The sequence below is a fragment of the Euprymna scolopes genome, chromosome 45 (assembly GCF_053919585.1).
Source record: "Euprymna scolopes isolate OS-2025 chromosome 45, ASM5391958v1, whole genome shotgun sequence".
Classification (NCBI taxonomy): Eukaryota; Metazoa; Mollusca; class Cephalopoda; order Sepiida; family Sepiolidae; genus Euprymna; species Euprymna scolopes.
In genome coordinates this window covers 1,734,703-1,751,325 of record NC_136526.1, presented here as the reverse complement: position 1 = coordinate 1,751,325, position 16,623 = coordinate 1,734,703, and the positions used below count along the sequence as shown (strand labels likewise).

General features: G+C 26.0%; 1 protein-coding gene across 2 annotated transcripts in view; it reads right to left on the bottom strand.

Annotated features, from left to right (window-relative positions):
- Nucleotides 1–4,809: 4,809 nt before the first annotated feature.
- The window catches only part of LOC145269119 (splicing factor ESS-2 homolog), a 75,122-nt gene continuing 63,308 nt past the window's right edge, over nucleotides 4,810–16,623 (bottom strand). For both annotated transcript variants that reach the window (XM_080124717.1, XM_080124715.1), the window contains exons 7-8: nucleotides 9,827–9,942; nucleotides 4,810–5,240 (exon numbers count right to left, since the gene is read on the bottom strand). In XM_080124717.1, the coding sequence (XP_079980843.1) occupies nucleotides 4,817–5,240; nucleotides 9,827–9,942 (540 nt within the window). In that variant the 3' untranslated portion in view covers nucleotides 4,810–4,816. The remainder of the gene's footprint in view (nucleotides 5,241–9,826; nucleotides 9,943–16,623) is intronic.

The window sequence follows — 16,623 nt, the reverse complement described above, 5'->3', positions numbered from 1 at the left end:
AAAAAAAAATTTTTGTTTTTATTTGGTGGAGAGTGAGGGGGGATTAGTTGAAATAACTATAATAAAATAATAACTATATAAAACTTGGACATCTCAAAAGTTCAGAAAAAAACTTTAAAAATTAAAAAAAAAAAAAAATTTTTGTTTTTATTTGGTGGAGAGTGAGGGGGGATTAGTTGAAATAACTATAATAAAATAATAACTATATAAAACTTGGACATCTCAAAAGTTCAGAAAAAAACTTTAAAAATTAAAAAAAAAAAAAAATTTTTGTTTTTATTTGGTGGAGAGTGAGGGGGGATTAGTTGAAATAACTATAATAAAATAATAACTATATAAAACTTGGACATCTCAAAAGTTCAGAAAAAAACTTTAAAAATTAAAAAAAAAAAAAAATTTTTGTTTTTATTTGGTGGAGAGTGAGGGGGGATTAGTTGAAATAACTATAATAAAATAATAACTATATAAAACTTGGACATCTCAAAAGTTCAGAAAAAAACTTTAAAAATTAAAAAAAAAAAAAAATTTTTGTTTTTATTTGGTGGAGAGTGAGGGGGGATTAGTTGAAATAACTATAATAAAATAATAACTATATAAAACTTGGACATCTCAAAAGTTCAGAAAAAAACTTTAAAAATTAAAAAAAAAAAAAAATTTTTGTTTTTATTTGGTGGAGAGTGAGGGGGGATTAGTTGAAATAACTATAATAAAATAATAACTATATAAAACTTGGACATCTCAAAAGTTCAGAAAAAAACTTTAAAAATTAAAAAAAAAAAAAAATTTTTGTTTTTATTTGGTGGAGAGTGAGGGGGGATTAGTTGAAATAACTATAATAAAATAATAACTATATAAAACTTGGACATCTCAAAAGTTCAGAAAAAAACTTTAAAAATTAAAAAAAAAAAAAAATTTTTGTTTTTATTTGGTGGAGAGTGAGGGGGGATTAGTTGAAATAACTATAATAAAATAATAACTATATAAAACTTGGACATCTCAAAAGTTCAGAAAAAAACTTTAAAAATTAAAAAAAAAAAAAATTTTTGTTTTTATTTGGTGGAGAGTGAGGGGGGATTAGTTGAAATAACTATAATAAAATAATAACTATATAAAACTTGGACATCTCAAAAGTTCAGAAAAAAACTTTAAAAATTAAAAAAAAAAAAAAATTTTTGTTTTTATTTGGTGGAGAGTGAGGGGGGATTAGTTGAAATAACTATAATAAAATAATAACTATATAAAACTTGGACATCTCAAAAGTTCAGAAAAAAACTTTAAAAATTAAAAAAAAAAAAAATTTTTGTTTTTATTTGGTGGAGAGTGAGGGGGGATTAGTTGAAATAACTATAATAAAATAATAACTATATAAAACTTGGACATCTCAAAAGTTCAGAAAAAAACTTTAAAAATTAAAAAAAAAAAAAAATTTTTGTTTTTATTTGGTGGAGAGTGAGGGGGGATTAGTTGAAATAACTATAATAAAATAATAACTATATAAAACTTGGACATCTCAAAAGTTCAGAAAAAAACTTTAAAAATTAAAAAAAAAAAAAAATTTTTGTTTTTATTTGGTGGAGAGTGAGGGGGGATTAGTTGAAATAACTATAATAAAATAATAACTATATAAAACTTGGACATCTCAAAAGTTCAGAAAAAAACTTTAAAAATTAAAAAAAAAAAAAATTTTTGTTTTTATTTGGTGGAGAGTGAGGGGGGATTAGTTGAAATAACTATAATAAAATAATAACTATATAAAACTTGGACATCTCAAAAGTTCAGAAAAAAACTTTAAAAATTAAAAAAAAAAAAAAATTTTTGTTTTTATTTGGTGGAGAGTGAGGGGGGATTAGTTGAAATAACTATAATAAAATAATAACTATATAAAACTTGGACATCTCAAAAGTTCAGAAAAAAACTTTAAAAATTAAAAAAAAAAAAAAATTTTTGTTTTTATTTGGTGGAGAGTGAGGGGGGATTAGTTGAAATAACTATAATAAAATAATAACTATATAAAACTTGGACATCTCAAAAGTTCAGAAAAAAACTTTAAAAATTAAAAAAAAAAAAAAATTTTTGTTTTTATTTGGTGGAGAGTGAGGGGGGATTAGTTGAAATAACTATAATAAAATAATAACTATATAAAACTTGGACATCTCAAAAGTTCAGAAAAAAACTTTAAAAATTAAAAAAAAAAAAAAATTTTTGTTTTTATTTGGTGGAGAGTGAGGGGGGATTAGTTGAAATAACTATAATAAAATAATAACTATATAAAACTTGGACATCTCAAAAGTTCAGAAAAAAACTTTAAAAATTAAAAAAAAAAAAAAATTTTGTTTTTATTTGGTGGAGAGTGAGGGGGGATTAGTTGAAATAACTATAATAAAATAATAACTATATAAAACTTGGACATCTCAAAAGTTCAGAAAAAAACTTTAAAAATTAAAAAAAAAAAAAATTTTTGTTTTTATTTGGTGGAGAGTGAGGGGGGATTAGTTGAAATAACTATAATAAAATAATAACTATATAAAACTTGGACATCTCAAAAGTTCAGAAAAAAACTTTAAAAATTAAAAAAAAAAAAAAATTTTGTTTTTATTTGGTGGAGAGTGAGGGGGGATTAGTTGAAATAACTATAATAAAATAATAACTATATAAAACTTGGACATCTCAAAAGTTCAGAAAAAAACTTTAAAAATTAAAAAAAAAAAAAATTTTTGTTTTTATTTGGTGGAGAGGTAGGGGGGATTAGTTGAAATAACTATAATAAAATAATAACTATATAAAACTTGGACATCTCAAAAGTTCAGAAAAAAACTTTAAAAATTAAAAAAAAAAAAAAATTTTTGTTTTTATTTGGTGGAGAGTGAGGGGGGATTAGTTGAAATAACTATAATAAAATAATAACTATATAAAACTTGGACATCTCAAAAGTTCAGAAAAAAACTTTAAAAATTAAAAAAAAAAAAAAATTTTTGTTTTTATTTGGTGGAGAGTGAGGGGGGATTAGTTGAAATAACTATAATAAAATAATAACTATATAAAACTTGGACATCTCAAAAGTTCAGAAAAAAACTTTAAAAATTAAAAAAAAAAAAAAATTTTTGTTTTTATTTGGTGGAGAGTGAGGGGGGATTAGTTGAAATAACTATAATAAAATAATAACTATATAAAACTTGGACATCTCAAAAGTTCAGAAAAAAACTTTAAAAATTAAAAAAAAAAAAAAATTTTTGTTTTTATTTGGTGGAGAGTGAGGGGGGATTAGTTGAAATAACTATAATAAAATAATAACTATATAAAACTTGGACATCTCAAAAGTTCAGAAAAAAACTTTAAAAATTAAAAAAAAAAAAAATTTTTGTTTTTATTTGGTGGAGAGTGAGGGGGGATTAGTTGAAATAACTATAATAAAATAATAACTATATAAAACTTGGACATCTCAAAAGTTCAGAAAAAAACTTTAAAAATTAAAAAAAAAAAAAAATTTTGTTTTTATTTGGTGGAGAGTGAGGGGGGATTAGTTGAAATAACTATAATAAAATAATAACTATATAAAACTTGGACATCTCAAAAGTTCAGAAAAAAACTTTAAAAATTAAAAAAAAAAAAAAATTTTTGTTTTTATTTGGTGGAGAGTGAGGGGGGATTAGTTGAAATAACTATAATAAAATAATAACTATATAAAACTTGGACATCTCAAAAGTTCAGAAAAAAACTTTAAAAATTAAAAAAAAAAAAAAAATTTTGTTTTTATTTGGTGGAGAGTGAGGGGGGATTAGTTGAAATAACTATAATAAAATAATAACTATATAAAACTTGGACATCTCAAAAGTTCAGAAAAAAACTTTAAAAATTAAAAAAAAAAAAAAATTTTTGTTTTTATTTGGTGGAGAGTGAGGGGGGATTAGTTGAAATAACTATAATAAAATAATAACTATATAAAACTTGGACATCTCAAAAGTTCAGAAAAAAACTTTAAAAATTAAAAAAAAAAAAAAATTTTTGTTTTTATTTGGTGGAGAGTGAGGGGGGATTAGTTGAAATAACTATAATAAAATAATAACTATATAAAACTTGGACATCTCAAAAGTTCAGAAAAAAACTTTAAAAATTAAAAAAAAAAAAAAATTTTTGTTTTTATTTGGTGGAGAGTGAGGGGGGATTAGTTGAAATAACTATAATAAAATAATAACTATATAAAACTTGGACATCTCAAAAGTTCAGAAAAAAACTTTAAAAATTAAAAAAAAAAAAAAATTTTTGTTTTTATTTGGTGGAGAGTGAGGGGGGATTAGTTGAAATAACTATAATAAAATAATAACTATATAAAACTTGGACATCTCAAAAGTTCAGAAAAAAACTTTAAAAATTAAAAAAAAAAAAAAATTTTTGTTTTTATTTGGTGGAGAGTGAGGGGGGATTAGTTGAAATAACTATAATAAAATAATAACTATATAAAACTTGGACATCTCAAAAGTTCAGAAAAAAACTTTAAAAATTAAAAAAAAAAAAAAATTTTTGTTTTTATTTGGTGGAGAGTGAGGGGGGATTAGTTGAAATAACTATAATAAAATAATAACTATATAAAACTTGGACATCTCAAAAGTTCAGAAAAAAACTTTAAAAATTAAAAAAAAAAAAAAAATTTTGTTTTTATTTGGTGGAGAGTGAGGGGGGATTAGTTGAAATAACTATAATAAAATAATAACTATATAAAACTTGGACATCTCAAAAGTTCAGAAAAAAACTTTAAAAATTAAAAAAAAAAAAAAAATTTTTTTTTTCCCCCCAAACAATTCAAGAATTCGATGGCCTTTCAAAAAAAATCAACAGCTTTATTCCGAAGAGGAAGATTCAACAAATTGTCTGTGAGTGAAGGGAAATCGGTCATCTCGTTACCAGTGTTCGAATCAACACCAGCGTTCGAGTCTTTAGATAATGTCCGTTCACTTGTACGCCTCTCTGGCGTCCTAATTCCAATTGCACTACCAGGCGTACCAGTCCGGGGACTGCTAGCTCCACTTCGAAACGAACAACTGCCTGGAGATTTTGAATCGGGTCTGAGAAAAGACGGCGATTTTTGTGCGTGTCGTGGGGTTGGACTGTAACTGGCTCTTAAAGCTTTGTCTGTGTTGCTCTTGATGCGTAGGCTGTGGCTCGCAAGACGTTGGGCAGCTGGGGACATGTGGTTTAATTTATCCGTTGCACTCATACCAAAGCGAGGGGACATGGATAAAGGGCTGAAAGACAAAAATAATAAGGGTCAACATTTTAATATTTTTCATCAATTTATCAAGAAAAGAAAAAAAAAAAGGAGGCATTCCGGCATATTTTTCGAGACATTTCATTATTGCATTTACCTCCCCTGTTTTCTAGATGGTGATGGATGATTTAGTGTCTCCGACGAAACATCTTCCAACACATATTACGTATCTCTACAATTATATAAATGCAACTTTGTGTTTGTGTGTGAGTTCGTTCCTTATAAACTCCGAAATGGCTGAAATTTCTTTAAAAGTTACAGAACTTTAGTGTATAATTTTACCTGTTCATATTTGACTTTTAATTGCAGTATTTTAGTGTTCACGTCAGTTCCGTTTTTCCCATTAATTGACCTAACACACATACACACACATATATATATATATATATATATATATATATATATATATACACATTCTAGCAGTTCAGCCTGGCTTTGGTCTGGCCCTACGTACTATTAATAACTTTATGTGTGTATGCATGTATATATTAAAAAGTTCGATTCATGTCCAGGAAACCTACATTTAAAATTTCAAGTGTTTAAAACCCAAAATTGGCGGAGGAGTTTGGTAGACTCTTCAAAAGTTAACTAACTCTTTCAACTTTGACCCCTTGGCAGCCAGATTTTCGTCTCCAAAAATAAAAAAAAACCCTTTGAACCGAGAAAGCAAACAAATGAGCTTACGAAACCCACTTAAAATATTCACTTTTTAGATGACAAAACATCGTTATACAACGTAATATATATATATGTGGATGTGGATGACTATATATATATATATATATATATATATATATATATATATATATACACACAACTATCATCAGTAAAACCATTTCTTTCTATGTTGTCGCTCAGCAACAATGATAGAACAACGGGCTGTGAAAATTCTACTGTGGGTAATTTGATAGCATTTTTTTTTTTTTTTTTTTGCATGACGTGGTCTGTAGGTTCAAACCCCGCAATGTGAATTTCTTAATTTTTTTTTTATTAACTGCGAAGAATTTTATAAGACTTGAAAATTTACGTTTTATTTTTTATTTTTTTTTGCATTCTGGTCGTTCAACATGCTTAAACATATTTTTTAGCAATTTATCAAGAAAAAAAAAAAAGGAGGCATTCCGGCATATTTTTCGAGACATTTCATTACTGCATTACCTCCCCTGTTTTCTAGATGGTGATAGATAATTTGGCGTCCCCGACGAAACATCTTCCAACACATATTATATATCTCTACAATTATATAAATGCAACTTTGTCTGTGTGTGCGTGTGTGTGACTTCGTTCCTTATAAACTCCGAAATGGCTGAACAGATTTTCTTTAAAAGTTACAGAACTTTAGTGTATAAGTCTGGGAGTGATCTTAGTTAAGTTTTGTCTCAAAATACCCCCGATAATTGAAACCGTTATTTTAATTCATCATCACTAAAGCCATTTTTTCCATGTCGTTAATTAGCAACATTCTACTGTGGGTAAGGGTTGATAGCGTGTTTTTTTTTTTTTTGCATGACATGGTCTGTAGGTTCGAACCCCGAATGTAAATTTCTTAATTTTATTTTTTCTTAACTGCAAAGAATTTTATAAGACTTGAAAATTTAGTTTTTTTTTTTTTTTTTTTGCATTCTGGTCATACAATATGCTTAAACATGATATTTTAATTTATGCAGATTGCATACATATTATAAAATTAATCCTCTGTTGATTATTATATACTAGCATGGGTGCCCGGCATTGCCTGGGTGTTTGGAGGTGTATGCTGAGCAAAAAAAAAAAGGGAAATTTTTTTAATTTGACCCCTATTATGACCCCTTAACATTTATTGTTTTGGGCTCAAATCAAGTTATTAGATTAGATCCATGTCCAAGGAACCTATATCTAAAATTTCAAGTGCTTAGACCCAAAATTGTCGGAGGAGTTTGGTAGCGTTCTCAAAGGTCAAACGTTGAACTTTAACTACTTAACAGCCAAATTTCTGGCCGAACCCCGATCACATATATTTTCTCAAATCTCAGTATCCTGTATATCAAATTTCGAGTCTGTAGACTGAAAATTGATAGAGTTATTGCGTAGGGAAATGTACACACACAGACACGTTCATTTTTATAGATATATAGATTACGAGGAATAATTTGGCCGGTGGATTAATTCGCAAAAAAATTTAAAAAATAATGATGATATTGTAAATCATCAAATTCCGTCTGTGTTTGTTTACAATATCATGTCAGCTGATATTTGGGCTTGACGATGAATGCCCTGGAAAAGTAACTTCTGATTAATGTTTAGTTTTAAACTATGCGAATGATGAAATGATTTGCATTGATTTTAAATGGTACCTCTTTTTTTTATCATAAATTGAACTCATTAATAAGAAAAAAAATAAAATGGTGAGTTACACCTGGGCTTGAACAGGAGAGCATTTAATCTGTAGTCGAATGATCTACTAGTGAGCTATATCTTCAGATTATAATAAATCTGCTTTTTTTTTTAAGAAGAAATAATTTGCTTAAATTTTATTATCTCCCTTGACAGTGTAACACAAAATATTCCCCTCTTTTTTATCTATAGATAAAAAAGAGAGAAAAGGTATTTTTAAGATCAGATTTTTTTGATTTTCGATAATTTTCAGATGAATTTCTGTATAAAACATATCTAAGAACACTGCCAGAAATATAAATTACTTTTGTGTGAAATTCGCAAAAGATAAGCTCAGCCGTTTGATCAGTGTCCGTGAATTATAAACGACTTTAAAGAAGCCTGAATTTGTTACCTCGTAAAATTTGATGTGATCTTAAAAATAGCTTTTCTCTCTAATATTAGGTTGGTGCAAAAATAATGTCGCTTTTTTTAAAACGTATCTCTTTCTTAATATATACCCGATAAGAAACAATATTATTTTTGCACCAACCTAATAAGTTACCCCAGCCAAGGGAGATAATATTTCAGCAAATTATTTCTTTAGCTGACAGCATATTGTAAACAAACACAGAATTTGATGAACAACATTATTATTTTTTTTATTTTTTATTTTTTGTAAATTAGTTCACCGGGCAAATTATTCCTCATAATATATAATAATCAATAATTAATATAATAATCAATAAGGATCGATTCTATATTAATACATACGCAATCTGCATGAGTTAAAATATCATGTTTAAGTGGATTGTACGACCGGGCAACACCGGGCTGCTGGCTAGTAAATAAATAAATATTAAAGATACTTTAAAAGATACTATATCACATGTAAATTGTATTATGCAAACCTTAAATTTCAATTGTTTTTTGATTAGTTTTCATGAATTATAAATAACTTTAGAGAATTAATTTTATTGCGGACTATTATCCTTATCTTTCTTAGTTGTTGTTGTTGTTGCACGACGTTTCGGCAAACTATTCCTCTGGCCTTCGTCAGGTGGTAACCGTGACGGGATAGGAACTCCGAATCTCCTAACTGCATTCTCAGCAATTACTGCCATCCATAGTTGTCGTCTCACCACGTTTTGGCCAAGTAGCCAAAAAATTCAACCTTGATCGCCTTGTGCAGTGGATAGAGATATTGAATCTCTATGGTTCCAGGTAAGAATTAAGATAGCGGTTTCAATCCTACCCAAAGCTGGCCAGAGACTTACTTGGCCAAAAATGTGGTGAGACGACAACACGACAACAACTATGGAAGGCAGTGAATGCAGTCAGGAGATTCAGAGTTCAACGATAAAATTGTTGCCCTACAAAAGACGACGTGATTCCATTTCCGTTTGATGAAAATCAGTTTTCTTTTTCTTTGCTTTTTTTTTTTTTTTGTTGCAAACCATCTACTAGTTGGCCAGTTGTGTACAAATCCCAAGAGTGGTGATAGGAGCCTTCTATCATGTCTGAAAGTGACACAATGTTCAACGAGTGAGATTGGAGATGCGCCGCTGTACAACTCATGTTCTTTACCAACTCAATTTATGACAACAGGACCATTGCCAGCATCCTGAAAATGTCAACGAGTGAGATCAGAGTGATGAAAACAAAGCAGACTGTGTTTGGCGGCAGGACGCTGTGCCTAACCGTGGTGAGACAACAACAATAGCAATCCGTAAATACATAAATAAAATATTCAAATTACTCATCTCAAAGAATTCCAACAAAAAAAAAAAAATGATACCATTCGGACCAGATAAGAATGAATACTTCGATTTATAAAACCAAAAAAATCCAACGTTGACTGCCCTTCTGGGCCTATGTCATAGAGATGTTGAATCTCTATGGTTCCAGGTAAGAATTATCTGAAGATAGCGGTTTCAATCCTACCCAAAGTCCTCCAGAGGCTTAGTTGGCCAAAGCGTGGTGGGACGAAAACAACTATGGATGGCAGTAATTGCTGAGAATGCAGTTAGGAGATCTGGAGTTCCTATACGAAGGCCAGAGGAATAATTAGCCGAAACGTCGTGAAACAACTAAGGAAGATGAGAAAAATAGTCCGCAATAAATAAATTAATAAATAATTACTCATCTCAATAATGAATAATGAATCCAATTAAATAATGTATAGACTTTAGAGAAGCAAGAATTTCTTACCTGGTAAAATTTGACGTGACTCGTTTCAAGGCATCTTGTTTTTTGGTACGGTGCGCCTTGCTAGCTTTTTCGGCAAGTTCGAAGGCAATACGATCACGCTTGGGAGGTTCAGGGATCTAAAAGAAAGAAGAGGAGAAAAATGACGATGCGGGTAGCTTTTTAATATAATTTAATGAAATCAAATGAAGTTTTTGTTGAAGTTACGAGGACGATTTGTCATATTCTCACGGAAAGAGAGTCCATTTATGGTTGACGTTCAGCTGAGAGAAAAAGCAACATCACAAAATTAACTCACTACCACATAATAATTCTTTTTATAACTCACTACTACATAATAATTTTTTATAACTCACTACCACATAATAATTCTTATTATAACTCACTACCACATAATAATTCTTTTATAACTCACTACCACATAATAATGCTTTTATAACTCACTACCACATAATAATTCTTTTATAACTCACTACCACACAATAATTCTTATTATAACTCACTACCATATAATAATTCTTTTATAACTCACTACCACATAATAATTCTTTTATAACTCACTACCACATAATAATTCTTTTATAACTCACTACCACATAATAATTCTTTTATAACTCATTACCACATAATAATTCTTTTATAACTCACTACCACATAATAATTCTTTTATAACTCACTACCACATAATAATTCTTTTATAACTCACTACCACATAATAATTCTTTTATAACTCACTACCACATAATAATTCTTTTATAACTCACTACCACATAATAATTCTTTTATAACTCACTACCACATAATAATTCTTTTATAACTCACTACCACATAATAATTCTTTTATAACTCACTACCACACAATAATTCTTATTATAACTCACTACCACATAATGATTCTTTTATAACTCACTACCACATAATGATTCTTTTATAACTCACTACCACATAATAATTCTTTTATAACTCACTACCACATAATAATTCTTTTATAACTCACTACCACATAATAATTCTTTTATAACTCATTACCACATAATAATTCTTTTATAACTCACTACCACATAATAATTCTTTTATAACTCACTACCACAGATTAATTCTTTTTATAACTCACTACCACATAATAATTCTTTTATAACTCACTACCACATAATAATTCTTTTATAACTCACTACCACATAATACTTCTTTTATAACTCACTACCACATAATAATTCTTTTTATAACTCACTACCACATAATAATTCTTTTTATAACTCACTACCACATAATAATTCTTTTTATAACTCACTACCACATAATAATTCTTTTATAACTCACTACCACATAATAATTCTTTTATAACTCACTACCACATAATAATTCTTTTATAACTCACTACCACATAATAATTCTTTTATAACTCACTACCACATAATTATTCTTTTATAACTCACTACCACATAATAATTCTTTTATAACTCACTACCACATAATAATTCTTTTATAACTCACTACCACATAATTATTCTTTTATAACTCACTACCACATAATTATTCTTTTATAACTCACTACAACATAATAATTCTTTTATAACTCACTACCACATAATAATTCTTTTTATAATTCACTACCACATAATTATTCTTTTATAACTCACTACCACATAATTATTCTTTTTATAACTCGTTACCACATAATAATTCTTTTATAACTCACTACCACATAATAATTCTTAATAGTGAGTTTATAATAATCATAATTATTATGCGGTAGTGAGTTTATAATAATCATTATAATTATTATGTGGTAGTGACTTTATAATAATCATTATAATTATTATGTGGTAGTGAGTTTATAATAATCATTATAATTATTATATGGTAGTGAGTTTATAATAATTATTATAATTATTATGTGGTAGTGAGTTTATAATAATCATTATAATTATTATGTTGTAGTGAGTTTATAATAATCATTATAATTATTATGTGGTAGTGAGTTTATAATAATCATTATAATTATTATGTGGTAGTGAGTTTATAATAATTATTATAATTATTATGTGGTAGTGAGTTTATAATAATCATTATAATTATTATGTGGTAGTGAGTTTATAATAATCATCATAATTATTATGTGGTAGTGAGTTTATAATAATCATTATAATTATTTTGTGGTAGTGAGTTTATAATATTCATTATAATTATTATGTGGTAGTGAGTTTATAATAATTATTGTGGTAGTGAGTTTATAATAATCATTATAATTATTTTGTGGTAGTGAGTTATAAAAGAATTATGTGGTAATGAGTTATAAAAGAATTATTATGTGGTAGTGAGTTATAAAAGAATTATTATGTGGTAGTGAGTTATAAAAGAATTATTATGTGGTAGTGAGTTATAAAAGAATTATTATGTGGTAGTGAGTTATAATAAGAATTATTATGTGGTAGTGAGTTATAAAAGAATTATTATGTGGTAACGAGTTATAAAAAGAATAATTATGTGGTAGTGAGTTATAAAAGAATAATTATGTGGTAGTGAGTTATAAGAGAATAATTATGTGGTAGTGAGTTATAAAAGAATAATTATAATAATAACAATTCTTTTATAACTCACTACCACATAATAATTCTTTTATAACTCATTACCACATAATAATTCTTTTATAACTAACTACCACATAATAATTCTTTTATAACTCACTACCACATAATAATTCTTTTATAACTCACTACCACATAATAATTCTTTTATAACTCACTACCACATAATTATTCTTTTATAACTCACTACCACATAATTATTCTTTTATAACTCACTACCACATAATAATTCTTTTTATAACTCGCTACCACATAATAATTCTTTTATTACTCACTCCCACATAATAATTCTTTTATAACTCACTACCACATAATAATTCTTATTATAACTCACTACCACATAACAATTCTTTTATAACTCACTACCACATAATAATTCTTTTATAACTCACTACCACATAATAATTCTTTTATAACTCACTACCACATAATAATTCTTTTATAAGTAATTACCACATAATTCTTTTATAACTCACTACCACATAATAATTAAAATGATTATTATAAACTACCTACCACAATAATTATTATAAACTCACTACCACATAATAATTATAATGATTATTATAAACTCACTACCACAAAATAATTATAATGATTATTATACACTCACTACCACATAATAATTATGATGATTATTATAAACTCACTACCACATAATAATTATGATGATTATTATAAACTCACTACCACATAATAATTATGATGATTATTATAAACTCACTACCACATAATAATTATGATGAGTATTATAAACTAACTACCACATAATAATTATAATGATTATTATAAACTCACTACCACATAATAATTATGATGATTATTATAAACTCACTACCACATAATAATTATGATGATTATTATAAACTCACTACCACATAATAATTATGATGATTATTATACACTCACTACCACATAATAATTATAATGATTATTATAAACTCACTACCACATAATAATTATAATGATTATTATAAACTCACTACCACATAATAATTATAATGATTATTATAAACTCACTACCATATAATAATTATAATAATTATTATAAACTCACTACCACATAATAATTATAATGATTATTATAAACTCACTACCACATAATAATTATAATGATTATTATAAACTCACTACCACATAATAATTATAATGATTATTATAAACTCACTACCACATAATAATTATAATGATTATTATACACTCACTACCACATAATAATTATAATAATTATTATAAACTCACTACCATATAATAATTATAATGATTATTATAAACTCACTACCACATAATAATTATAATGATTATTATAAACTCACTACCACATAATAATTATAATGATTATTATAAACTCACTACCGCATAATAATTATCATTATTATAAACTCACTACCACATAATAATTATAATGATTATTATAAACTCACTACCACATAAAAATTATAATGATTATTATAAACTCACTACCACATAATAATTATAATAATTATTATAAACTCACTACCACATAATAATTATAATAATTATTATAAACTCACTACCACATAATAATTATAATAATTATTATAAACTTACTACCACATAATAATTATAATGATTATTATAAACTCACTACCACGTAATAATTATAATGATTATTATAAACTCACTACCACATAATAATTATAATGATTATTATAAACTCACCACCACATAATAATTATAATGATTATTATAAACTCACCACCACATAATAATTATAATGATTATTATACACTCACTACCACATAATAATTATAATAATTATTATAAACTCACTACCACATAATAATTAAAACAATTATTATAAACTCACTACCACATAATAATTATAATGATTATTATAAACTCACTACCACATAATAATTATAATGATTATTATAAACTCACTACCACATAATAATTATAATAATTATTATAAACTCACTACCACATAATAATTCTTTTATAACTCATTACCACATAATAATTCTTTTATAACTCACTACCACATAATAATTCTTTTATAACTCACTACCACATAATAATTCTTTTTATAACTCACTACCACATAATAATTCTTTTTATAACTCACTACCACATAATAGTTCTTTTATAACTCACTACCACATAATAATTCTTTTATAACTCACTACCACATAATAATTCTTTTATAACTCACTACCACATAATAATTCTTTTATAACTCACTACCACATAATAATTATAATGATTATTATAAACTCACTACCACAAAATAATTATAATGATTATTATAAACTTACTACCACATAATAATTATGATGATTATTATAAACTCACTACCACATAATAATTATGATGATTATTATAAACTCACTACCACATAATAATTATGATGATTATTATAAACTCACTACCACATAATAATTATGATGATTATTATAAACTCACTACCACATAATAATTATAATATTTATTATAAACTCACTACCACATAATAATTATAATGATTATTATAAACTCACTACCACATAATAATTATAATGATTATTATAAACTCACTACCACATAATAATTATAATAATTATTATAAACTCATTACCACATAATAATTCTTTAATAACTCACTACCACATAATAATTCTTTTATAACTCACTACCACATAATAATTCTGTTTATAACTCACTACCACATAATAATTCTTTTTATAACTCACTACCACATAATAATTCTTTTTATAACTCACTACCACATAATAATTCTTTTTATAACTCACTGCCACATAATAATTCTTTTATAACTCACTACCACATAATAATTCTTTTATAACTCACTACCACATAATAATTCTTTTTATAACTCACTACCACATAATAATTCTTTTTATAACTCACTACCACATAATAATTCTTTTTATAACTCACTACCACATAATAACTCTTTTATAACTCACTACCACATAATAATTCTTTTATAACTCACTACCACATAATAATTCTTTTATAACTCACTACCACATAATAATTCTTTTATAACTCACTACCACATAATAATTCTTTTTATAACTCACTACCACATAATAATTCTTTTTATAACTCACTACCACATAATAATTCTTTTTTAACTCACTACCACATAATAATTCTTTTTTAACTCACTACCCCATAATAATTCTTTTATAACTCACTACCACATAATAATTCTTTTATAACTCACTACCACATAATAATTCTTTTATAACTCACTACCACATAATAATTCTTTTATAACTCACTACCACATAATAATTCTTTTATAACTCACTACCACATAATAATTCTTTTATAACTCACTACCACATAATAATTCTTTTTATAACTCACTACCACATAATAATTCTTTTTATAACTCACTACCACATAATAATTCTTTTATAACTCACTCCCACATAATAATTCTTTTATAACTCACTACCACATAATAATTCTTTTTATAACTCACTACCACATAATAATTCTTTTTATAACTCACTACCACATAATAATTCTTTTTATAACTCACTACCACATAATAACTCTTTTATAACTCACTACCACATAATAATTCTTTTATAACTCACTACCACATAATAATTCTTTTATAACTCACTACCACATAATAATTCTTTTATAACTCACTACCACATAATAATTCTTTTATAATGCACTACCACATAATAATTCTTTTATAACTCACTACCACATAATAATTCTTTTTTTAACTCACTACCACATAATAATTCTTTTTTAACTCACTACCACATTATAATTCTTTTATAACTCACTACCACATAATAATTCTTTTATAACTCACTACCACATAATAATTCTTTTATAACTCACTACCACATAATAATTCTTTTATAACTCACTACCACATAATAATTCTTTTATAACTCACTACCACATAGTAATTCTTTTTATAACTCATTACCACATAATAATTCTTTTATAACTCACTACCACATAATAATTCTTATTATAACTCACTACAACATAATAATTCTTTTATAACTCACTACCACATAATAATTCTTTTATAACTCACTACCACATAATAATTCTTTTATAACTCACTACCACATAATAATTCTTTTTATAACTCACTACCACATAATAATTCTTTTATAACTCACTACCACATAATAATTCTTTTATAACTCACTACCACATAATAATTCTTTTATAACTCACTACCACATAATAATTCTTTTTATA